Here is a 24,575-nt window from a genome sequence, read left to right as displayed (position 1 = left end):
GATGCATCCCAGCTCCCGGGGGACCAACTTATTCTCTGCACAAGCCACACTGCTAAGCATCAGAGCCCAGGAGAGCTTCTGGTGACGTGAGGCGGAGCAGGGCTTCCTTCTGTGAAGCACTGAGCAGAACTAACAGTAATGCCTTCAGCAAAGCAGGGTTACCAGGAGTTGGTTTTCCTTTGGCCATCCACTCTCCTGGGCAGATCGGGGCTGTCCTGCTATGGCCTACAGTCTGCTGTTTGAGCACACCCTCGTCTCCAGCAGCAGGACATCTGCTGCATCATCTTAGCTGCTCTCCAGCTGGGGAGTTCACCCAGTCCTGAGGTCCTGCTGCTGTTCTCTCCTGTGTGCTGGTTGTATCCCACTCCTCACACTGTGCCAGAGCTGCCTGTGGCTTCATGGCTGGCTCTGGGGTGGGCTTCAGCCATGCCGGGACCTCTGGGGGTTTGCAGGCCTCAGTCATGTCTGAGGCAAGCAACAGAGCTCTTCCAGTGAATAAATCCTTAATCTGTTCTCTTTGTTTTTCCCTGAATTTCTTTGTCTCTGTTGACATTACCCTGCTGAAAATTTAAAGAAGCTGGCAGCTATTCTATTATCATCTTAAATTTAGTTTTTAACCTGCATCGTTTGTATGTCACACTTCTTATCAGACTGAATTCTTTTGCTTTTGGCAAGCACTGAGCGTTTGCTTTTGGTGGGATGAGCCATCTTTTCTTTAATTTGGCTCGACTTTCCTCTTCAAACCATCCTCATAATACTCCTAATAAGGACTTAAGGGAATTTGTTTTGCTAATAACTGAGGAATTCTTTCTGACTCTTTGCTGTTGTCTTGGTTTGTGTTTTAATGTTTATTTTCTAGCGGAGAGGCAGCCTGGTTTGCTCCCATCATTTACCTGTTCTGAAGGATTCGGAGCTATTGAGCATCCCTTGAGGAATGAAAACACAATTAAATTCCTCTTACACTGACTGAAGCAGTTTGTTGTCAGGAAAGGCTGTGTGTTTTAGAAGACTGTGATAGTTGGAAGAATTAAGGATGCTGCTTAGTTTGTTTGTTTTCCCAAATTTTAGCAGTTGTTTCATTCATGGCATTACCTCTTCAAATAATCACAGAATCACAGAATCACAGAATTGTAGAGGTTGGAAGGGACCTCTAGAGATCATCGAGACCAACCCCCTGCCAAAGCAGTTCCCTACACCAGGTCGCACAGGTAGGCGTCCAGATGAGATTTGAATATCTCCAGAGAAGGAGACTCCAGAACCCCCTGGGCAGCCTGTTCCAGTGCTCCGTCACCTCATCGTGAAGAAGTTCTTACGCACATTCGTGCGAAACTTCCTGTGCTGCAGCTGATGTCCGTTTCCCCTCGTCCTGTCTCCACGTACCACTGAAAAGAGCCTGGCCTCACCGCTATGGCCGCCACACCTCAGATATTTATAAACCTGGATCAGGTCCCCTCTCAGTCTTCTTTTCTCAAGGCTAAACAGACCCAGTTCACTCAGCCTTTCTTCATAGGGGAGATGCTCCAGGCCCTTCACCATCTTTGTGGCCCTCCGCTGGACTCTTTCCAAGAGATCCCTGTCTTTTTTGTACTGGGGAGCCCAGAACTGGACACAGTACTCCAGATGAGGCCTTACCAGGGCAGAGGAGAGGGGGAGGATCCCCTCCCTCGACCTGCTGGACACGCTCTTTTTAATGCACCCCAGAATGCCACTGGCCTTTTTGGCCACGAGGGCACACTGCTGGCTCACAGCCAACCTGTCGTCCACCAGGACGCCCAGGTCCCTCTCTGCAGAGCTCCTCTCCAGCAGCTCATTCCCCAGCCTGTATTGGTGCATGCAATTATTCCTCCCTAGGTGTAAGACCCTACACTTGCTTGTGTTGAACCTCATCCGGTTTCTTACTGCCCAGCTCTCCAGCCTGTCCAGGTCTCGCTGAATGGCAGCGCAGCCTTCAGGCGTGTCAGCCGATCCTCCCAACTTCGTATCATCAGCAAACTTGCTGAGGGTGGCCACTATCCCCTCATCAAGGTCATTGATGAAGATGTTGAACAAGACCGGACCCAGCACAGACCCCTGGGGGACACCACTGATCACAGGTCTCCAGACTCTGCACCACCAACGACGACCCTCTGCGCTCCGCCAGTCAGCCAGTTCTCAACCCACCTCACTGTCCACTCGTCTATCCCACACTTCCTCAGCTTTGTTATAAGGATGTCGTGGGAGACAGTATCAAATGCCTTTCTAAAATCAAGGTAGACTACATCTACCGCTCTTCCCTCATCCACCCAGCATGTGACAGCATCATAGAAGGCCACCAAGTTGGTCGAGCACGACCTCCCCTTGGTGAACCCATGCTGACTACTCCTGATAACCTCCTTTTCTCCCAGTTGTCTGGAGATGGTATCCAGCACAAGCTGTTCCATCACCTTTCCAGGGACGGAGGTGAGGCTGACAGGCCTATAATTACCCGGATCTTCCTTCTTGCCCTTTTTGAAGACCGGAGTGACATTGGCTATCCTCCAGTCTTCAGGGACCTCCCCTGTTGTCCAAGACCTCTCAAAAATGATGGAGAGCGGTTCGGCAATGACCTCCGCCAGCTCCCTCAGCACACGGGATGCTGAGGGATATGCTATTTTTTAGTTTATGTTATGTTTTGGTTTAGTTTTGTCTTGAGACCCAGATGACTGGAAAGCAGTTGATAGAGCATGCTGAGAACGCTCTGAGCAGAGGAACGCTCACATTCCTGGTCAGAATTTCTTCTTCCATTTTTATTGCATAGGAAGATTACTGCTAAATGCAGGCAGTCAGTTAGATGATGGTGAGGGCTGGCACTGGGATCACTGTGTAAAGCTCAGGCTGTGGTGGTGCAGCACATCCAATTGGAAGTCACAGAATCATAGAGATGTTTGCATCGGAAGGAACTCTTGAAGGTTCTTGTAATCCAGCTGCCTGCAGTGAATGCAGGGACACCCACAGCTCCATCAGGTGCTTAGAGTGCCGTCCAGCCTGACCTTGGGTGTCTCCTCAGTTGCTTCTTTCATGAGATTTTGCTGTTAGGTGGGCCTTGGTCTTCATAACCCTCACACCACACTATGTGTTGTGTTAGTCACTAATGTGGCTGGCTGCCCTTGGAAGCAGGCAGTCATCCTACCTGATGTGTCTTTCTCGATCCTTCTAAATGTATGAACTCCATAAAAATAGTGATATTTATTGAGCAGCTAACCCAGTGGCACTGTGTGACCAGGGGCTTGGGTTTTGGATGTTCACCAGCAGCTGCTGCCACAGTGTGCGTTGCTTTGTCTCACTGTGATGTCTGTGCTTCAGCATTCGTGTGGGTTCCCAGACATTAGTGGAAGGAGCCAGAATATTTTTGACTCAAAAGACAGCAGAAGAGGTTGTTTGCTGCTGTGGAGGGGAGATTCCCAGTAAAATTATCTCTTTTTAGCAAACCAAGCGGAGTGTGGCTCAGTGACCAGAGGCAGTGATGCATGCTGGATGCACCATCTTTGCCTTGGAAGCTACTGATACATAGGAGGCACTCAGCAATGTGGCTTTTGCTCCTGAACCTCACGCATGGAAACCAAGACAGCCTCCATGTAGAAGAGGCACTGGGTCAGTCTGCAGCGGTGGGTTTGGTGGAGGAATGGCCATGAGCTGTGCCTCAGGGCACTGGCAGGGCAAGTAGGGAGAGCATGCGGAGCTGAAGCAGGAAGCATGGAGATGAGAAGCAGTGTTCATCTCTAACACTGAGAAAAACAATTCCTGCCTACCTGTTCTTTCAGATGACTTTTTGCCCAGTAATACCTGTGGCAGAGATGGCCCTGATGGAGGACATCATTTTGTCTCTGCTTTCTGACCTGCTCCACTCCTCTGCAGCAAATGAGAACTGAGGAGGGATAGGAAGGCCACCATGAACCATTCATCAGTCAAGCAGATTTTATGCTTATATCATTCTATTTCTACTTTAATCATTTCCATGTAAACTCAGAATTCATTTCCATCTGTTCTATCCATTCCACTTCCCTTAGCTCCAGTCATGGCTCTTTGAAAACCATGGTAGACATCTGTAAATTGAGCCCCATTTTTTCCACTGTGGTTTTGCTTCCTTTCCTTTTGGGCAGCTGAGGCCTTCCCGTCTGGCATGACATCAGCCAGCTGCCCGTTGGTTTTGAGAAGGCAAGTTGTGGTGTCCCACTGGTGACACTCCTGGTGGGCCCTGCAAAGCTTGGCCCTGCAAGGATCCACCGCGTGATCCTAATTACTGTGCTCTTCTCAATCTCTTTGGTCCTGCAGGCCGGAAGAGCAAACCAAGGACTGAGCAATAGCGTGGCCATGGGCGAGTTAGGTGTTGCCGTCATTGCTGTCAGGGCATTAGCGGTGTGTCTGTGCTTCTTCCAGCTTGAACGGAGTCCAGAAGAAGTTGTGGATGCTCCATGTTTGCTGCTGAGGAGGAAGAGCTTTCTTTGTAGGTGTTGATTCAGAGTATATCCTCCTCCACATTTACTTCCTTTTCCTCTCCTTTGGAGAGAAAATACCCAGGAGCTGACGTTGAAGGCCGATTCTCCGTTGATCTCACTTTGCCCCTCCCCAAAAGCTCAGCAGGATGTGTGCTATAAAAATAGCTCATTAGAATCCATCTGAGTACATACACAATCACAGATCACTCAAAAGGGGGCACTGAGCATGCATGTTGCTGTTGCTGTCTTCAGAGAATTACATGACAAATTATTCCTAGCTGGAAGAAATGTCCTTTTGTAATTGAGTTTTTTTCTTCATTCTTTCATAAGGGAGGAGTGTGTGTTTTTTAAGTAGCTTTTAGTCACTTTCATTATTTATGAGAATGCTACTCCAGATCAGAAAAAGCAGACTGCAAATCTGAGTCTCTTCTGGCTGCAGCAGCTGACGGTTCCCATTTGCTTTCAGTCATTGCCGGTTCTGCTTATCACAGCCAGAAAGAAATACTCTTCAAAGATAAAAACAGCACCGTATTGCAGCTCTGTGATGTGCACCTCTTTCCCCTCCATTCCTTCTTTGGCAGAAAGCTGGCTGGAAAGAGATTCACTGGTTTCATTGATAGAGTTACAGTGCAGAGGAGACTTGCAAGCAGCCACCCATTTCCTTGGTTCTTCCCTCTGGAAGAGCATTGCTCATGAGGCATTGTTACCTATTTCCTTGCTGCATCGTCTGGCTGGCTGAAGCTTTAGGCCTTTAGGAGCTCTCGTAGCTCCATCTAAACGATTCCAGGAAGATGTACCTACCCATACTGTCCAGCTCCCCATGCTGACTCTTCATCAAGCCTCCTTAAATCTCTTCTGCCTTCACATGCCTGTGTTTTACATGAAAGTGGCCGTATCGTCATCAGAAGATGAAAGTCTGATGATCAAAGCAGGCAGCAGTGTGGAAACGAGCATTGTGAGATGGTGGAGCTGGTGATACAGTAATTGGCTATGTGACCTACTTAGGCAGAGGAGTGACACGTACACATATAATGTTTGTTTGTCTCTTTAATGTTTAAAATCCGTAAGACCTGTTCTGGAAAGTGAAACAGTAGCTCACAGGTAGGAGCAACCAAGCTTGCCATTGAGTGATGGTGGTGAGCAGCTTCTGCCTCCTCTCCTCAACAAGCAAAAGCCTCTTGGATCTCTAAGACAACTTGCCATGTTAAATGCAGGTTGGACTTGCAGAGGTAATTGCAGCCAATCCCTGGAAGGGAGCGCTTGAACACTGTGGAATTGCATTGTTTCACTCTCAGGAAGGAATGGCTTGAGCTCAGGGACTGCATTCCAAACCATCACAAGGGATGAGGTGCAGGTCCCCAGGGCCGGGATCTGTCTCATCCTTCTCCCTTAGGCTCTGATCCTGTCCCTGGTACCTGTGTTACCCAGCAGTGCCCTCCGAGAGCTCAGTAGATGGGGCTGATGTCAGTATTGGCCCAGTGTGAGCTCTGTCCTCGTGTCACAGTGCTTGCAGTCATGGTCACATTGTGGATCGCGTTGAAAAGTGCTTGTACTGCCAGGATGTAATGTTGATTCCTGACTTCACTGAAGGCCAGGCAGCATGTTCTGTGTTACTGTGAATCTCAAGGAGATTTTCTGGAGAAGTATATTGTAGACCTGCTTTATCTCTCACTGAAGGCCCTCTGAAAGAAGAAGCGAAAATCAGCATAGCTCACAGCCAGTGCAGCATCATGGACTTGCAAAGCATCTAACATGCTAGGACCAAAGAGGTGGTGGAGAAATGATGGCTTACTGGATCACTTTTCTTGAGCTTACAGACCCTAGAGTATTCCCCTCTCCATGCTGTCTGAGGTTTTCCAGTGTTGTGATTTCACTTTCTCTACCCACTTGCTGTGATCTGTCGGTACTGTTTTCCCCAGTTGTGCCAGGAAGCTTTAAATTCAGCCATCCCACATTGTTTGTTCCTTCAGCACTGCTCCCCTCTGGGCTCTGGAGATGATTATATTCAGTTGTGAATGGCATAGCTTCAGCAAATTGGTAGCTGAGCTTCAGACCAAGGAGCCTGGCCTGATCCTAGTTTTGCTGTACACACTGGCTGGATTTCATGTGACCAGAAGAGAGTCCTCCACAGGTGATGCTCTGTTTGCTCCTAGAGCCATCTTCCGCCATTGCTGCCCTCTTCATCTCTCTCCAAAGCTGCATGGGCCCAAATGGAGGCACTGGGTGAACCATTCTGACCAGTGGTTTCAGTTCTGTGCCATTGGTGTAGGGTGGCTGGATGAAGTAGGACCATGGACATGCTGTGCTGCTAGGGAAGTTCTTTGGCATTGCTAGCAAGTCACCCCATTGCTCAAGTCAAGATCTTGTAGCCTTCAGACAAATTCTCTTCAGTCTGTACACCGGTCCTTCAGAGGCTGTGAGAAGAGATGAAGGTACTGTCCATGTACCTGTGGGAGTACTAGAGAAAAGAGGACTGGGACTCGGTTGCTCCAGTTCCATGTATGTGAAGGTATTTTTCAAACCATGGTGCTCCTGTGAACGTTCAACTGGAGCGAGTCTGCAGTTGAAGCTCTTCCTTCTTCATCAAAACAGCACTGGCACCTCTTAAAGAGAGCGCTGATCATTTATTCCCTTTTTACCTCAGCTCTTGAGTACTTTCCCTGGGATGTGAGTGGGATGTGGCTCTGCACAGATCTCCCTGACGGGTTCCAGGTGATGCTGGGTGCTCAGTGAAGTGCTCTGGTGCTGTAGGCTTGCTTCCCTCACGCCTGGGTACATCTGTCATCTCTTCTGGAAAGCATCAGAAGACAGAAAGGATCACAGTTGTGAAAGTCCAGTGGTGCTGTGGGTTTTTCATTTTGTTTTTGAGAGGATCTGCAGACTCCTTTCCAGGTTTCTGTGCTATGAAATCCTGCAGATGACAGTTGGAAAAACATTTGGGATACGCTGTACACTGAGTGTCTGCTCAGGTTTCTGACTTGCGGGGCAATGTCAGAGCAGTGGTATTGCTTTTAATTAATAGTTGCAGATTTAGGTCCCAGCTAGGAGCAGCCAGCCCAGCTGGGAAGTTAACTTTCTTGGCGGAGCTGGATACGGAGAGTCACTGTGTGTGAAGAGCAGAGTTTCTAAGAACCCATCGGTCTGATGCTGCAGCTTCATGCCACCAAGCTGGGCTGAGGCACGCAGCTCAGTGCAGGGATGGATGGAGCACCCAGCGCTGGGACTGGCCAGGTGTGGGTGCTCTGGGTTTGAAACCTTTAAGAGATCTGTTCTGCCTGAGCAGAAAATGGAAAATGGTTGTTCTGGTAGACCACCACCAGTGCTAATATTTTATGCCTCATTTCAGTTGGTTCCAGCTTCCAGCTATGAGCTCTGACTCTTCTCTGACAAATTAAGGAAAGGCAACATTTTCTCCCCGTGAAAGTGATAATATGCTGCGATCAAATAATCTCTCAGCCCTCCTTTGGCATTAAAAACAGCTTCAAATTCTTCAGTCTCATGAAGTCACAAAGAGTTTTTTCCCACTCTTGGACCATGTCAGTGCCTCTCTTTAGAATTCTCTCCAGCTTTGCTAATCACTTTTTAAAAACGATGCTCTCAGCCTGTCAGCAATGCACCAGGGCAGGCGTTGTGGCTTTGCACAGAGAGAAAATGACCTCCATATGCAATCCCATTGCTCTCATGCACACGTATCCCCAAATCTGACTACTCCTTTGGTCAGAGCACAGCCCTGTGGCTGCAGTGACCTGGTGAGTGGGAGATGAGCACTATGACTGATGCACCACGTTCTTGTGCGCATTGGGCCACATTGCAGCTGTTCAGAGTGACTGGGATCACTGGTTTTGGTGTCCCTTTTACAGTCTTCCTTTCTGACTCCACCTCTCCTTGGGTCAACCGTACATTTTAGCAGCAGTGATGTCAGATTTAACTCCAGAACATGAGTAAATCTGCCCTAAATCAACCACTTTGGAAGCCCTCTGGAAATGCCTCTGCTCAGGAGCAGGACATGTTGAGGACAGCATTTTACCTTATTACACTTGGCTCGTTTCTGTCTCTGGGCCGTGTACTGATTTATGGCTGGATATTGCAAAGCCAGGCGTTGTCAGAAGATCTCTCTTATTCCTGTTAATCTTCTGCTCAGAAAGCTGTACGCATAACCTCAGTGCTGGCTGTGCAGGCTCTTACTTCCATGTCACCGGGGTCCTGCATTGATTTTTGTGTCACTCTGTGCAGGACTGTCCTGTACAAGTTGTTGTGCCATCAAACTGAGCTGTTTTGCCTTCAATTGAGGTGAAAAGCCAGCTTTTACAGACTGCTTTTCTGCTTAACAGTGAGAACTGTATTGCTTTGGTTTTGGTCTTCCTCCCCTGCCCCCAGGGGGAGGATGGTTCTCCCCAGGACCTACAGCTTTTGCTGCCTTTTTCAGTGTTTTGCATTTCACACCTTTGCTGTGTGTGATTGATTTACAATTGATCCTACCCTCTGTACTCGCTCCTGGCTGCTGCCTTTGCCTCAGCTTTGGAGCAGGCGCTCGACTGCATTGCTGTCTGCTGAGATTGATGGACCTTTTTGGACATCCAATAATATTACCATAAAGAACTTCCAATTTTCAACCACATTTTCTCTGTCTTAATTCATCTTTCTCGCTTGTGAAAGCCCTGGATGATTTTGGGAGTATGGAGGGAAGCATGTGTGAGGAGGATGGGAATGATTGCGAAGGCAGGTCAAGGCTAATTCGCTCTGTTTAGGGGCTATTAATTGCACATTTCATTCCATAATGAGAATGAAGGGATGAATAATAAAATATCTGGTGATGTCATGTGATTGACCCATTTTGTGATAGCAGCTACATGTCCATGTAGGAGGTTGTGCAGTAATTATTGCAGAAGATTGTTCTCTTCCTTCATCTGCTCTCTCATCCCAGCCTCCCAGCCTTACCCACTGAGCTGCTTCTCCTCCACTTGCAGCGGTTGGATTTGTCTTCCAGCTCCGTAACCAGCATCTAAAAGCATTGCAAGAGTTGTTTTTGTTAATTTGTGCTTTCTTCTGACTTCCTGTGATGTTCCAAGCAGTGGGGTTTTCCTTCTTTTTCATTATTGTATGATCTAATAACTCTCATCCCGAAGTTCAGCCTATTTTTCACTTAGTTTTGTCTATTGCTTCTACGTATAACTTTTTCTGTAGCTGTTCTGGTTGTTATGACTCTAAGTAATGTCACAGACTCTTTAAAATCTCCAGTTTGTACAGTCTAAGCTCTTGTTATGTATTCAGTTCTTCTGATTTTGTACAACTGAACCAGCAATTATTTTATTATTGCATTGTGTGTTGGAATTTATTAATAACCAGTCTTGAAAACAGGAAGCCCAGAATAAGTGGTGGGATGGTGCATTTGGAAACGGAGCTACACCTGGTCCTTGTCTGTTGTACTTAAAATCCATCTGTCTTTTGCCACCACACCACTTTTCTTAGTAAATTAAATCTGATGATGTTATCCCACAGCTTTGGGGTGTATTGGTTTCTGCCTTCTCTTATGGGGAGTTAAGAGTTTATTTGTGTACTTTAGATTGGATATTAGGAGGAAGTTTTTCCCCCAGAGGGTGGTGAGGCACTGGAACAGGTTGCCCAAGGAGGCTGTGGATGCCCCATCCCTGCAGGCATTCAAGGCCAGGCTGGATGTGGCTCTGGGCAGCCTGGGCTGCTGGTTGGTGACCTGCACACAGCAGGGGGTTGGAACTGGATGAGCACTGTGGGCCTTTGCAGCCCAGGCCATTCTAGGACTCGATTGTTTAGATTCTTTTCCCCATGACTTTCTGGTTTTCTATTTCCCAGATAACAACACGTACTGTTTCCTTCAGCTGCTCCTGAAGAATGGACCCTTGCTTTCCTCACCCATCTTTCCTGGCCCACCACACCTTCTCTGCCATCTTTGATGCTTGCATCTGCCCATAACTTAGTCTCCCTGGAAGCTGTTATCATAATACATACGTATCCTCTTCAGTCATCACTGTATGTTAAGTGCAGCCATATGAGAACCATAGGGTGAGGGTCAGGTTGCTTTGAAGGGCTAAAAGGAATTCTGCAAGACTAGGTTGCCCCATGGAGGAATGCATGAAGGCAGAGTGAATTCCAAATTAAAATGTTGGGGTCATTCAGCATTTCTTCTGCATGAGTGGGCTACTCTTGGCACAGCACTGGAAGTTGGGACTGCCCGTGTTGGGGTCCTGGACCAGTTCTGTGCTCCTGTTCAGTGATTGACACAGAATCACAGAATGGCCAGGGTTGGAAGGGACCTCAAAGATGATGAAGCTCCAACCTCCCTCCCACATGCAGGGCCACCAACCTCCACATTTGATACCAGCCCAGGCTGCCCATGACCCCATCCAACCTGGCCTTGAACACCTCCAGGGATGGACGGGGCATTCACAGCCTCTCTGGGCAGCTGTTCCAGCACCTCACCACTCTCTCTGTAAAGAGAGATTCAGGCTGTTTTCAACTGCTACTGTTGTTTGTGTTGTTTGAGGTTATTTTCAGTATTGGCAGGTGGTTTTATTACTTTTGTCTGGTTAAATTTTTATTATTTACCCTATATGACAGACAATCACTTTAAAGAAATTGCATTAAGCAAAAGTACCTTTGTTTAAGTTCTAGTCGTTAGAAGTGAGTGCATGAAAATTAGAACTCATTTTTTCTCCTGTTTTCCCCCTATTCAGGGAGTGTTTGAAGAGGAGCCCCCGGAGCCCAAAGGCAGAGGGCTCCGATTCGGTGACATCTCAGTCCTCACCCAGTGAAGAAGCTGGAATGATGACTGAGGTGAAGGTGAAAACAGAGGTACCAGATGACTACATCGAAGAGGTGATCTGGCAGGATGACACCAAAGATTCCAAGAAGAACATAAAAGATGGGCCGGGAGATGTGCCAGCTGAGATCTGCGTGGTGATCGGAGGGGTCCGCAACCAGCAGACGCTCGGTAAGCTGCGGGTCGGTGCGTCCCATCACTCAGTGCCCTGAGCCCCTGGTGGGGGGGCAGGAAAGATGCTCTGGAGAGCTGCTCCTGGAGGCTTGGCTCTGCTGGATGGGCTGGAGCCAAGGGGCACTGCAGTTCCTGGCTCAGGATGGTTGACTTTATTTAAATTATTGCCTTCTTTTTGTATCTGATCACCACTAAGGACTCAGCCATGATAAGGGTCACTGTAAGAAGGATTATCGTGTCTTTTGATGTGTTGAATCACTTCTCCATCAGTTGAATAAAATTCATGGTGAAGCCGGGACTGCTGCCACCTATGTTGGTCATAGGTGAGGAGGAAAGCAGGAGAGGAAGTTGGAATATTTTGAGGAAAGTTGCCTTGAGGCAACAAATGCTTCCTGTAAAGAATTAGATTTAGGTTAAAAACAGTTTCTGCAGTTTGCTGTTTGTTTGTTTGCTTCTCTTGTAACCTCGTGGGAATGATTTCAGCTGTTAGCTGGCTGTGGTGCACCACTTCCAAAACAGTGAAGCAGTACTTCCTGTCCTCACCCCACCTATGGCTGTGATGAGAAGAATCCTTTTCTTCTCCCTGTAATCATCACACTGTCGTCTCCTACTGCACCAGGAATGTCTGGAGTCCTGGACGAGGCTCTGCTTCTGCTGGAAGGTTTCCTCCTCTGGCTGTGATGTAGAGCAGGTCCCAGCCATTGAGAGCAGAGGCAGTTGCTGATACAAAGAAGAGAGGGGTCGGACCAGGTTTCCTTCAAGGGAGGAAGCTAATTTGAGCTGCCTGGTGTTGCTGTTGTGGTTGGTTTGTCTTGCAGAGGGAGGGAAAAGAGGCATTGATGGTAGGTTTTCTCCTGGTTTTCGCTTGATCACTGTTCTCACTGTTGGAAAGAAACCCTGGAGGGTGTCATTAGCTGGGGATTGTCTTGTGAGAATCCTTGTCCTTGTCTTCCCTTTTCCAGTAGGACAGCTGTTCAGAATGGAAGAGCAGGAGGTCGCTGCTGGTTATGCAGGATCAACTTCAAGGAAGGCCTAAGAAGCCTGTAACTGGCTCCAGCTTAGAAGTCTTCTAATGTGGAGGGAATACTCTGTGTACTTTCAGATCTTTTTGTGCCTTCACAGCTCTTGAGAAGCTGAAGCCTGATGGGCAACCCTGAAGCACAGGAGTGTTCCCAGTGCCCCAGGCCACTTAGCAGAGGCAGCAGGAGCTTCTCTCCCAGCTGCATGGAGCTGGGCGTCTGTCAAACCTCATCCCCATGCTGCTGGCTGGGCTCTGCAGGTGGTGTCCTCAGAGGATGTGGTTTTCAGCTGAGGTTGTACAAAGCAGGGAGTGGGTTTTTGCTGTTGGCTAGTCTGGATGCACACAACACGCCCTGACTGATGGTCATGGGGATGGGCTGGGGTGAGGGGGGCATGATTTCCCTCCCTATGGGGAGAGGGATGGGGGATTATTTACTGGTTAGCAAGTGGTGGTTGAAAGCCCCAGAAAGTAAACTGGAGAACTACTCTTTGGAAGTGCTTCTTGAAATGAAGTGTTTGTCATATTTGTTATTTTATAGCCTCACGCTGGGCTTCTTTAAAGGCAACTTGGTCCTGAGGCCATTGGCAGTCAGCAGCCGATCCCTTTGTGGAGCCTCCTAAGTGCCCCCATGCATTCAGCCCTTCACATAATTCTCGTCTGTTGGGGAAGTGACTCTGAATAACTTTTCTGTTTGGCCACCAAATACTTGTGCTCTGTGTTGACCGACCCTGGTGCCCAGATATCAGTTCCTTGGAGCTGGCTCCCAGTCAATTCTTCTGGTCCTTCCATCCCCCAAAGAAACCGCAGACAGGCACTATTTCCACGGCCACAGACATCTGTGGAGCTCAAAGGAGAAATGTCCCATGCCTGCTGCTTTGCTGGTGATTTTGGCTGCTGCTCACGGGCAGCCCGAGATCACAGCTGAGGATGCTGGGGTTCCCCGCTGCCAAGCAAAGGCTCTGCAGCAGTTGTTGTGATGTGATCTGGTAGTCCTGGGTCGAAATCGCTTCAGCCGTGCAGAAGGGCAGCACTTTGGTAGGATTGTCCATCGTTTCATTGGGGAAACTGAGAGTTGAGGTGTTGAAAATGGTTATTTTTGATAGAAATTCATGGCGTAGGATGAAGCAGAGAGTCAGAGGTAAACACAACCCCTCCATCCCCTGGAAGTGCCCCCCAGGCCGTGTCCTCGTGGTGCTGTGAGGACAGGCAGCCGAGCACAAGTGGCTCTGGGTGACAGCAGCTTCCCTGGGGGCTCAGTGCTGGGGCTGCACTGCATCGTGCGTTGCAGGGTTTGTGCCTTTGTTTTGAGCTGCACATCTCCTGCAGGCCTCTGCTGCCTTCATGGTTTTGTCTGCTCCTACCAGGACTTTATAACGGGGATTTCCTGCACAGCTGCTGCTGCTCTCTTGCAGTGTTCTGATCAACTTAGGCCTCGTGCATCCATCTCCTGCCTGGCTGCAGGGTCCCGTGTCTCTCCCTGAGCTCTGCACTACTGCAGTCTCTGTTCCAAGGTTTGTGGTGGCTGCACAAGAGGCTCACAGCCTGGCTGAAGGCACAGTGCTGATGTTTGTGCTTTTGGATTGCTTGCTTTTCATCTGCTTTTCCACAGAAATCTCACACGCCACATGAGTTCCCACCTGGGGCACCCCAAGCAAAGGAAGCCAGCTGGGCCCTCTGCTCCCCATGGCAGGCCGAGGCCCTGTGCCTCCACCTTTCTGCTCCCAGCCCAGTCAGCAGCCCTGCTCCTCCCTTCCTGTCATGCTCTTCCTAGCTCCACGTGCTGACCTCGGCCAGGGCCATTCAAATAGCTCCAGCACATCAGCATTTGGCAGGGCTGGGAGGGCAGGGAGGCTGAGAAGTTCACCTCAGAGCCGTATAAATTGGAGAGGAAAATTAAACAGTACTGGCGTTTCAAATCAAGAGAACGGGGTGGGCTGCTGGCCTGGTGTTGGGTCACTGTGTAACGTTGGGGATACCTCAGCAGTGGTGCTTTGGAGGGCTGTTTGCAGTTACCTGTGAGATGATGAGGAGAAGCTTTATACAAGGCTGTTGAAACTCTCGGCATGGTCCCTGCTTTACAAGAAGTATTTTGGAGAGGATTTTTCAAGTAATACATAAAATCAGAAACATTTCTGAGACAAAGAGTCAATCCTTCTGCTTTGGGAGTACATACATATGCTTGATTTGTGCCACGACACTGATCTCTCACTTGTTGAGCTGCTCAGGGCATGTAATTCCTGAGCACTTTGGATTCTCTCTGGTTAAACCCCACAAAACAGTGCTGCAAAAACCTTAACCTCTGTGCAGCCTCTGACAGTTCGTTGCCAAGCCACGGGGACAGATGGGTCTCCGAAATTTTTGATAGGCATCAGCCATCCTTATCCTTTGGAAGTACATTCACTTTAAGGGCTCCTTTCTGATTTATTTTTTTTGCACAATGTAGATGGAAAAGCAGTGGAACGTGGCTCTCCCGTTGGATATACACGAAATCGATATTCAGGGACCTGGATTTTTGACCATGCATTGAGATACACGGCTGGTATGTGATGGAAGGGTGTGAAAGTCTAATCAGGGAGCAGGAGAAGGCTCTGAACGCACCGGGTGTGTGCCCAAATTCCAGCTGCAAGGCTCAGTAGGAGCCTGGCCAAGCTGAATGCACCAACTAACCCAAATCTTTCCCCATCTCCACTTCTGCAAACAGCTTTAACCTGCATGACATTCCAAAGCTGGCAGAGTCCACGACAAACCGTGACTGCAGAGGAAGTGTCAAAGGCAACACAGACATGTTCTCTGTAAGACTTTACCAAGTGATGCCTTTTCCTTTGCTTTACCTTCACTCTAACGTGTTATTGTGGCAAATCGTCCCTCCTTTCTCTCATGCTGGGACCTGTGCCTCTGCCTCTTCCTGGGTGGGCTGCTGGATTGTCTCCCTGTCCCCACGTGGATCATCCTGCTCTGCCATCTGCATGCAGGAGGTGGGGAGAGGTCCTCTGGAGGAGCTGACTGCAGCTTTCCCCACACTGCACCTGAGACCTGGGTATTTATGGGGGGATGATATGTGGCCGTGGGACATGCTGGGCCACCTCCTGTCCTTGCTTCCCAGGCAGAGTCCCTTGTGCAGTTCGGTTTGTGCCAGGGAGGGAGAGCACTGCAGTCACTTGTATGGGGTTATATTTTCTAGAAGAACTTCTGCACAAGCAAATGCATGTGTGTGCTGTAGACCATCTGCAGAGGAAGGGAGGAATACAAGAAACGCAGGGAAAAAAAAGTCAGCCTAGAGCCCCTCGCTGCTTTTTATCTTTTTTTTTTCCAGTGCTCTGTATGTGCACAGTGCTGCTTTAGGGCTGCAGGTGGGTGCAAGTCTCATTTTGCTGTTGGTACAGCTGAACCTCAGCTATTGTGCAGAATTAAGGATTGGTAGGGCCTAAGTGAGAGCAGTGTGCTCATCTTCTGGCTGCACTTACTTTGGGGCTCCAGCTGGGACAGTTTGCAGAAGAGAACTGTGAAGGTTGATGGTTAACATCATCAGTCTTCAGGCATGGAAGATAGGTCTGGCAGATGCTGTTGACTTGCTGATATCCTGGATTTTACTCAGGAAAACCCTTGTGGAGTGACCAGTGTGGATGACTGTCCCATCCAAGTGTATCTGTATGCATGAAATGCAGCTGGCTGTGATAAATAAGAGGCTGTGGAGCAGTTGAGAGATAGTGAGCTGGCTGCAGTAGGGGTGTGGTGGAGTATTTTGTCAGATGTGTACTCCTGTGTATCGGGCTGTAGCCAGTTGCCTGTTTCAGCATCACTGACAGAGTATCCTCTTAAGCTCAAAGGACAGTCTGAAGTGATGCTAGCATGCTGGACAGGAAATTCTGTGCTGCTCTGAGATGGAAGGAGGGTTGTTTTCTTCCCAAGCTGTAAGCAACGGGACGTGGGAAAAAAAGAATGTGAGTGTAGTGTGTTCAAAAAAGACTCTTGATTTTGTTCTTTTGTCTTGAGTGGCACTGGTAAGTACTGCTGTGAGATGATGCTTGGGAGCGTTTGTTTGGATGTGTGCGTGAATGTTGTGTTCTCATTTGTGGCTCGTCTCTGAGTTTTGCTGTTTCCCATGGTCAGGAAAAGGCTGTTCTGGGGTTGCATGCGTGTCCATGGGAAGGAAGCTCTGCTCATAGTGAGCAGTAACTCAGCCCTCCTTTGTCCCACCTCCTCTTGCAGTAGGTGCTGCCTTGCTCTGTGGGTGAGGACATGCAGGATCGGTTTCTTGCCCACTGATGGACAGCTGACAAATGCAACACATTTTGCAAGTGAGAGCTTGAGAGGCTGATTTATATAACCTGTTTGCCAAGAAAGTTGGCTTGTCTTAAATGATAAATCTGAGGAAATTTGTGTCTGCCTGTCCGATAAACAGAAGAGGCAGAATTCATTGCATGATTTCATCATTACAAATGATTCTCCCAGCTCTGTTCCTCTGGTTTCATTTCAAATGACTGTTTGCAGATGTGTGTTTTCTTGAATTAGATACACAAATTGAGAAGAGAGACTGTTGTGGTCATGTGATTTTCCTTAAAAAGGTCAGAAGTTCTATTTGTATCTATTTGGTTTCCTCTGGGTGGATATTTACCAAATCTCTATGGGTTTCCTGAGAAATTTGTGCATTGTACATTTCTTGAGAAATTTTGAAAACTGCTTGCCTGAAGATAACATACTGCCTGCTTTTTTCAGTCGGAAAGCTCTTTTTCCCATATACTAGGAACTTACTGAAAAGTAATTCAAGGTTATTTCTGTCCATAGGAAATATTAGTCATTATTATAAAATTATAAGTCGTGCTATTTTGAGAGAGGTCCTTTCATGTTAGCAAATTTATAAAGTTATACTGAAAATGTAAGTTCGGGGTAATATGCCATGGAATCTTAAATAAGGCTGAAAAAAGAATCGAGTCTGGGATAGTGATTTCCTGCACTTATCTCCATGAACCTTCCAGAAATTACTTTACTGCAAACTGCATTCTTTTGTCCCTGGTTTATGGATAAGTAAATTGTGAGGCTGTTTTTCCTGATCTAATGTGGTGATGTATACCTTTCTGTCTTGTTTTTCAGGGTCTTATGAGTGTGGAATATGTGGGAAGAAATACAAGTATTACAACTGTTTCCAGACCCATGTGCGAGCGCATAGAGGTATCTCTCTCCTGCTCAAATATTTGGGAATCCTGGGGTAACACTGAGGCTCAGGGAGTGTTTTTGAGTAGACCTTGAAGGTTGCTCTTTGCTTCTCTGTTGGGTGGCCTGTGCGTAGGCTGAGCTTGGTGACTGGCTGAACTCTGCGGCTTTACGCTCCAGCAGTGAAATTGTGATCAGCTGCTGTGCTGGGAGCACTGGGGTAGCCATAGTTTTTACTGCATGGGGCTCTTTGGGGCAGTGCTGTGTGCTGGCAGAGCTGCAGATCACAAGGCTCTCCCAGCAGACAAAGTCTCATGCCAGCCCCAAGGGTGGGCATCTGCCTGAGGTGTTCTGGTCCATCCCTGCAGTGCGTGAGTGGAGGACGGTGACAGTCCGAAGCAAACTTCAGGACTTCAGGATGTTCATACAGGCTCAGAGGGTTGCTTTTATTTATAAAAGAGGATTACACGTGGTAAAACACATGAGGTGCTGATTCGGTTGCTGTTTCTGGATGCCCATAGCACAGGTTGCCAAGTTGGGTATCTCGCTTTGTATAGGCAATGGTGATGCCCCTGTGTTTTCATGTACGCATCAAAATGATGCTTGAAATCACCCCTGTGCTCTTGCTGAGGTCGTTTTCCAAATGTGTTGTTTGCATGAAATGTCTTATGCTCAGTCAGAAGTGATTTTTATTTTATTCTAAATCTCTGTAAGCCTGGCCAATCTCAAGTTACTTAATTGCAGAGGTGGGAAAGTTTTGCTTGACTGTTTTGTAGGCACTTGCAGCTACATCAGGAACTTTTCAGTGTTTGTATTTTCTTTCACCTGAGTTGAGCAGTGTGTGTGTGTGTGTGTCAGATTTGTAGGAGCATCTGTGTTAACCCCTCAGTTGTCACTAGCAATATCACTGCATTTGGTCTTCCATTAAACGACTGACTGGAATGTCTGAAGGAGTGCAAGGGGATCTCCCAGTGAAAACTGTAAATCCAGGAATAATCAATGCTAAGTATTACATTTGGTATGTTTAAACTCTCAGAAGTCAGCAACTGTGCAGCTGAAAAGTGAACATGCACCCATGACTTGTCAGTGTTCCATCACATAATACATCCTTTAATTGCTTGGTTGCGTAGTCCTTGTGTGCTGTTTAACACCATAGAGCTTCTTCTGTATCCTTAGATACATGCAGAATTGTTTTTTAACACTGGTTTTTCTTTCTAAATACCAAGAAAATTCCTAGAAGTCCTTTAAATACTGCTGCAAAGGAGCTCAGCAGTTGAAGAAAAAAATCCATAAAATAATAGCGAGCAGCAACTGTCCCACATACGGTGGGAGAAGATCAGGTTTGATACCATCAAAGGAACCTGAATGTGCAGAAGTCTGTGTGACCCAATGGGATGCATCCTAGGGTCCTGAGGGAACTGCTGGATGAAGTTGCTATTGCACTCTCCATCACCTTTGAAAAGTCATGGCAGTCAGGTGAAGCCCCCAGTGAATGGAAAAGGAGAACCAGAACCCCCATTTTTAAAAGGGTAAGGAGGAGGACAAAGGGGACTGCAGACTGGTCAGCCTCACCTCTGTGCCATGTAAGATGCTGGAGCAGATCCTCCTGGAAAGCATATTAATGCACGTGAAGAACAAGGTGGTTAGTGGAGACATCTAACATAGCCTCACTGAGGGCACGTAGTTTTGCCTGACAGAGGTGGTGGCATTCTGTGACACAGTGACAGCATTGGTGGACAAGGAGAGTGTAACTAGCATCTGCTTGGACTCACCCAAAGCCTTTGGTATGGTCCCACACACACATCTGAACTGGAGAGATGGACTACCTGATGGATGAGGAATTGGGTTGCCAGAGAGATCTGGAAAGGTGGAAGAGGAGGGCCTGTGCAAACACGTGAAGTTCAACAAGGTCAGGTGCAAGGTCTGCAGCACAGGCTGGGCAGTGGCTGGGTTCGACAGCTGCCCTGCAGAGAAGGGCTTGGGGTTTCTGATGAATGAAAAGCTGAATGTGAGCCAGCAATGTGTGCTTGCAGCTCAGAGAGCCAGCTGTGTGCTGGATGACATCAAAAGCAGCACGGGCAGCAGGGCGAGAGAGGAGAGGGTCCCCTCTGCTCTGCTCTCATGTGATCTCACATGCAGTGCTGCACTCAGCTCTGCAGCCCCCAGCACGAGAAGGATATGGACATGCTGAAGCAGAGGAGTCTGTGAAGATGCTCAGAAGTCTGGAGCACTCTGTGGAGACAGGCTGAGGGCAGGGCTGATTGAGACTAGAGAAGAGAATCTCACCTCATTGCAGCCTTCCAGTACTTACGTGGGGCTACAGGAAGGATGGGAAGGACTCTACCAGGGCTTGCAGTGATAGGACAAAGGGCAGCAGTTTCATACTAAAGAGAGTACACTTAGATTAGATGCTGGGAGGAAATCCTTTCCTCAGAGGGGGGTGAGGCTCCAGCAGTGCTGCCCAGAGCTGTGCTGCCCCATCCCTGGAGGTGCCCCAGGCCATGGATGGGCCCTGGGCATCCTGAGCTGGGGGGGCAGCCAGCCCACGGCAGGGGTGGGGATGGGGGCCGTGAGGGCCCTTCAACCCAACCATCCTGTGAGTCTGTTATTCTGTGATGTATTCATACAGAGGACTTTACTGTCGTTCCACAGCACTGCAATAATTTTGCAATAACAATTGCAGTATTTAGATTTGAGGCATGAATTGCTTTTATTTCACTTCTTTCCACCAAGTACCATGGGGTCCTTACTTCAACAGGAATTTGTAGGGGCTGTATTGCTATGAGGTCACCTCCTGTTGTGTGGTTCAATTTATTTGGATTTATATGTTTATTTATATTGATTGTGAAATTATATGTTTATTTATATTGATTGTGAAATTAGGCTGTGCATCATATGGTCTGGGTGCATCAACATGCACTCATCAAATTGATATCCATAGATTTCTTATGAACTCGGTGAAGACATCATTTTGCCTTTTGCTTTCAAAGTCTTTTTAATGTGTAGCTATAGAAGATGGAAATTTTCAAAATTTTCTGTGTGGAAATTCATTTGTAATTTTCATGTCAGCAGTGGAGAAGCACAAGTTGTATTTCTGAAACTTATAAAGTGTTGTTTTATGCTGCTGTAAATTGATGCATGCAGTAGTAACATTTAAAGTGCATTTAAATTGCCCTAAAACAATGAAAATCAAAATGAGATATTTATTCTTGTACAGCAGTCAACAAGAAATCAAATTGAAAGCTTGATTCAACTCTGCAAATGTGATTCTTCCAGAAGCAGAGCCTGAGCTGGCTGGTAAAGCACTGCAGAAGTGTACCTGAATGCAGAGAAACAACACACCACTGAATGTGCACATAATGTGTACTGGAAAAAAAAAGAAGCTTATATAGAGCAAGGCCCTGTGTCCTGTTATCCAGTGAGAATCAGACACTGAGCTGTACCAACAATGCTGGAAATAGCATAAGACTGCAGACTTCTGGTGAAAAGATGCATATCTAAGGTTTTATGTATTGACCACCATAACAAACATGAGATAACCTGGTTGATCATACACTGAGGGTGTTGTGCTTCATTCTGCATGTTCTTCCTGTGAATCTGCAGTCCATGTCTTGGCTGAAGCCCTGAAGCACTGGCAGGGCAGCTCTTCTGGGTCTGCTTGTCCCCAAGGCACTGCAATTTGAGCTCCGTTGGCCTCTTACCTGCAATTAGCAGCTGCCAGAAGGTTCCTTCCATCATTTCTTCTTGGCTGGGCAAGGAAGGACCAAGAGCAGGACGTGGCATTCCCTCTTTGTCTGATACTTGCTGTGAGCATCACTGCAGCCACCCATCAGTTACCTGAGGGTTTGATGACACAGGTCAGCTCGCCAGCCCTGTGTCAGAGTAGCTAGAGTTACTTTTCCTCTCCTCAGCTGCTTTCTTCCAGGGGTTTTTTGGTTCCTCTAGCAGAAGTACCTCCTTTGGGTTATTTACTGAAGGATACCTGTTACCCCTTGAAAAGCTTTGCCGGTTTTTCCTTTCTTGTGCTGTTCCTGTGTCGCTGACAGGACTTGGGAAGCTGTGGGTTGCTCCTGCAGATGGGCAGAGATGGTGATCGATGCCTACTTCTTGTCATGGGAGACGAGGGTGGTCCAGATCTGATCAGTACAATTACTTCGGGGCAGAACAAATGAAAAAGCATTCCTATAGCCAGTCCTCAGTCAGTGGCACAAATTCTGTCCCCAGGAGGGGAAATGTGAAGGTCCCACATTGCCCCTGCTTTGCACTGGGATATTTCTGAGCTCAGTTGGGCACTGCCTGCTGTCCAGGTAGGAGCTGTAGCAGGGGAGCTGGGGGGTTGTGGCTGCTGCAGGCGTGAGGTCTTTCGCCCTTTCCCTTCTTGTCCTTACTCGTCAGCTCCTTGCTTTGCAAGACCCAGATTTCATGCCTCCTTTGAGCTGCTCAGTTCCACATTCAGACCCTCACTCTGGTGACAACTCTAAAGATCAGAAATCATGTTCTTCATTATAGCAATCGTTTTCAAGAGAAATTGCCTGGATTTTTTTATATGTGCACCTCTGAGTCTCCATGGCAGAGAAGCTGTGCTGGAGGTGACTTCCTTTCTTCAGGCTGATTTGGTTTTTGTTGTCTGTCTTCAGGAATGGGTGGTTTCTTATTGGATAAGTGGCATTCTCTTGGTTCGTTGAGCATTCCCTGTGGTGCTCAGCGTGGCTGGAGGAGCTCAGGCAGCGGTTATTCTCCTGGCACTTTGCAGTGCCCAGGATGGGGAGATCTCTTGCTGGGGAAGCACTGGCTTGCTGGGGTGAGCTCCCACTCTGCTTTGCTCTCAGAGCCCAGATGCAGGTGTTGGAACCCCACGCACAGCTTTCTGCCGAGTTAGAAACATCCTCACAATTGGGCTACCTAGAAAGAAATGAAAAAGCTGTGTTCCTTACCCCGTGCCTCCCCAAATGCACAACTGGAAAACAAACCCAACAAGTTGCCTTCTTGAGCTGAATGGCTCCTTTGTGAGCTGCTCTGCTCCTCTGCTGCTGCAGAGCTGGAGCTGCAGATTCTGCCTGTGCTGTAGGAACCATCCAGGGCAAACACTGCGGCTTTGCCTATGGGAAGGCCGGCCTTAGACATGTACAGTGCTTTCTGTTGAGCTGCGTGGGGCTTTTCAAGTCATTAGGAGGTTTGGAGTCTCTTCAGGAATTAGTGAGCTCAGAAGTTTCGTTTTGTACCGTTTGGTCAGGTTAGAACAATACGAGCAGCGAAACATTGCCATGTTTTGAGTCAAGAAAGTTACTTCACTTCTAGGTAACTCAAAAATGGCTGAAATTACTTATTAGGCTTTAAAAAAAAAAAAAAAAGTAAATTTAAGAATGTCTAGGCTGAGGCCAAACAAGTGAAATTTTTACCCAGCAGAGGATTCTTCAGAAAGCAAGTGAAGGAAAATAGCGAGGCTGGAGGTTAACCCTTGCAGGATGCATCGCCTTCCTCTGATAATGGGTGGAAGCTCTCTATTTCCAGATGAGCATTCCTGGGCTAAATGATGATTTTGCTTGGGTTGTTTCTCCTCATTATTTAGTGATGTAATCTGGTTGCTGTAATCTGGGCTGTGCGCACCGCAGTACGGTTGGTGTCTTTAGATGACGTTCATTCCAATGGTCTGAGAACTTCTCAGAGCTTCCGGAGTCTCGCATTGATATTTTATGGGAAGGGTTTCTGCTCAGTTCCCAGAATATGACGAGGAAGATGTCTCATTCCGCTGTGAGTGTTCTTCCAGTCTGCCTGTGTGTGGAGTCTGAGTTGGAGCAGTTCTGAGAGATGAGAGCAGAAAATTAATGAAGAAATGACTGATCTTGAGTAGAGATGGTGTTTTTGTTCTGAAGAAACCTGGGTTTCACCTGCACGGTTACCTGCTGCTGAAAAGCCGTGCCATATCTGGGGAGACGTTTGCCCCCTGTGCCCAGGCGCCCTATTTTTAACTGCGTGTTTCCAGCTCTGCAGCAGATTTTAATACGAGATGCAGAAAGTTTCTTGGGACACAGGAGTTAACATTCTTGCTTTCCAGCTTTCCTGCTGATCTCACAATGTTTCAGCTTTCTCAGAATTCGCTCTTTTGTTTAAAGCTGTAATTACTTGGTCTGAGCCCAAAGGTGATTTAGAATGGGCTGGTAGGGGATTTTTAAGGTTTTTTCTTTATTTTATTTTATTCAGGAAGACTTTATCTTATGACTAAGAGTAACAGCATTTCTTAACACAGTTCAGACAGGGCTGCTCCTTAAACCTTTGCGTGTTGCTCGATATGTCGCTTGTTACGTTTAACTGTTTTTAAAAGCGATTTAAATGACAGAAATGGCCTGGTGCACGCATAGCTTGTATCTTTTGTGGTTAATTCACGTCGTTGCCTGTGAGCACTGGGACAGTATTTTGCAGAACCCCATTGTGCCACAGCGATCTGTTCCCTGAAGTGACGGGGGGAATTCAAGCAAGTAGCAGCTGTGGAAAAATGCAGGGGTTGGACTTGTGAGGTTTTTTAATCTGGCCCCACTGTTTATTAAGTTGTGCCAAATTAATTGCATTCTGTTTAATCTCACTGCCTAGAAAAGTGATCACATCGGGCAGGTTAGCCAGGAAGAAATGTACAAATTCACAAACACTCAGGAATTTATTTTTTTTCTTTTCAAAAAACAAGAAAGAAATTAAATGCAAACTGTTTATTACTTAAGGTTGCAAATTTTAAATTTACAAATGCTGTGCCATTCCGCAGCTTTGGCTTTCAGAGCAATGTGAGCATGGTTCCAAGAGACACACGGAATATTTGGAAACGCGGTTCTCTTATTAGATAACATGCAGTATCTGCAGCTTAGGATGAATATGAAACACTTCAAAATGGCTTGGAAGTCCTCATCATTTACAACCCTTGGCTTGTAACACTGGGTTTTGTTTTCCAGCTTGCAGCTTTGCCCATTGTGTTTATTCAGGGCTTGAATGT

At 47.5% G+C, this 24,575-nt stretch overlaps 1 protein-coding gene across 12 annotated transcripts in view; it reads left to right on the top strand.

The window, feature by feature from the left end:
- The window catches only part of ZNF618 (zinc finger protein 618), a 147,725-nt gene that overhangs the window by 69,210 nt on the left and 53,940 nt on the right, over positions 1-24,575 (top strand). For 9 of the 12 annotated variants that reach the window (XM_085239103.1, XM_085239102.1, XM_085239101.1 and 6 more), the window contains exons 3-5: positions 11,165-11,421; positions 14,889-14,984; positions 17,537-17,614. In XM_085239103.1, coding sequence (XP_085095229.1) covers positions 11,165-11,421; positions 14,889-14,984; positions 17,537-17,614 — 431 coding nt within the window. The remainder of the gene's footprint in view (positions 1-11,164; positions 11,422-14,888; positions 14,985-17,536; positions 17,615-24,575) is intronic. The other 3 variants (XM_085239109.1, XM_085239104.1, XM_085239097.1) reach the window with 1 other exon arrangement.

This window comes from Meleagris gallopavo, chromosome 19 (assembly GCF_905368555.1).
Source record: "Meleagris gallopavo chromosome 19, MGAL_WU_HG_1.1, whole genome shotgun sequence".
In the NCBI taxonomy this organism is placed as follows: Eukaryota; Metazoa; Chordata; class Aves; order Galliformes; family Phasianidae; genus Meleagris; species Meleagris gallopavo.
This window is presented reverse-complemented; position numbering and strand designations above follow the sequence as displayed.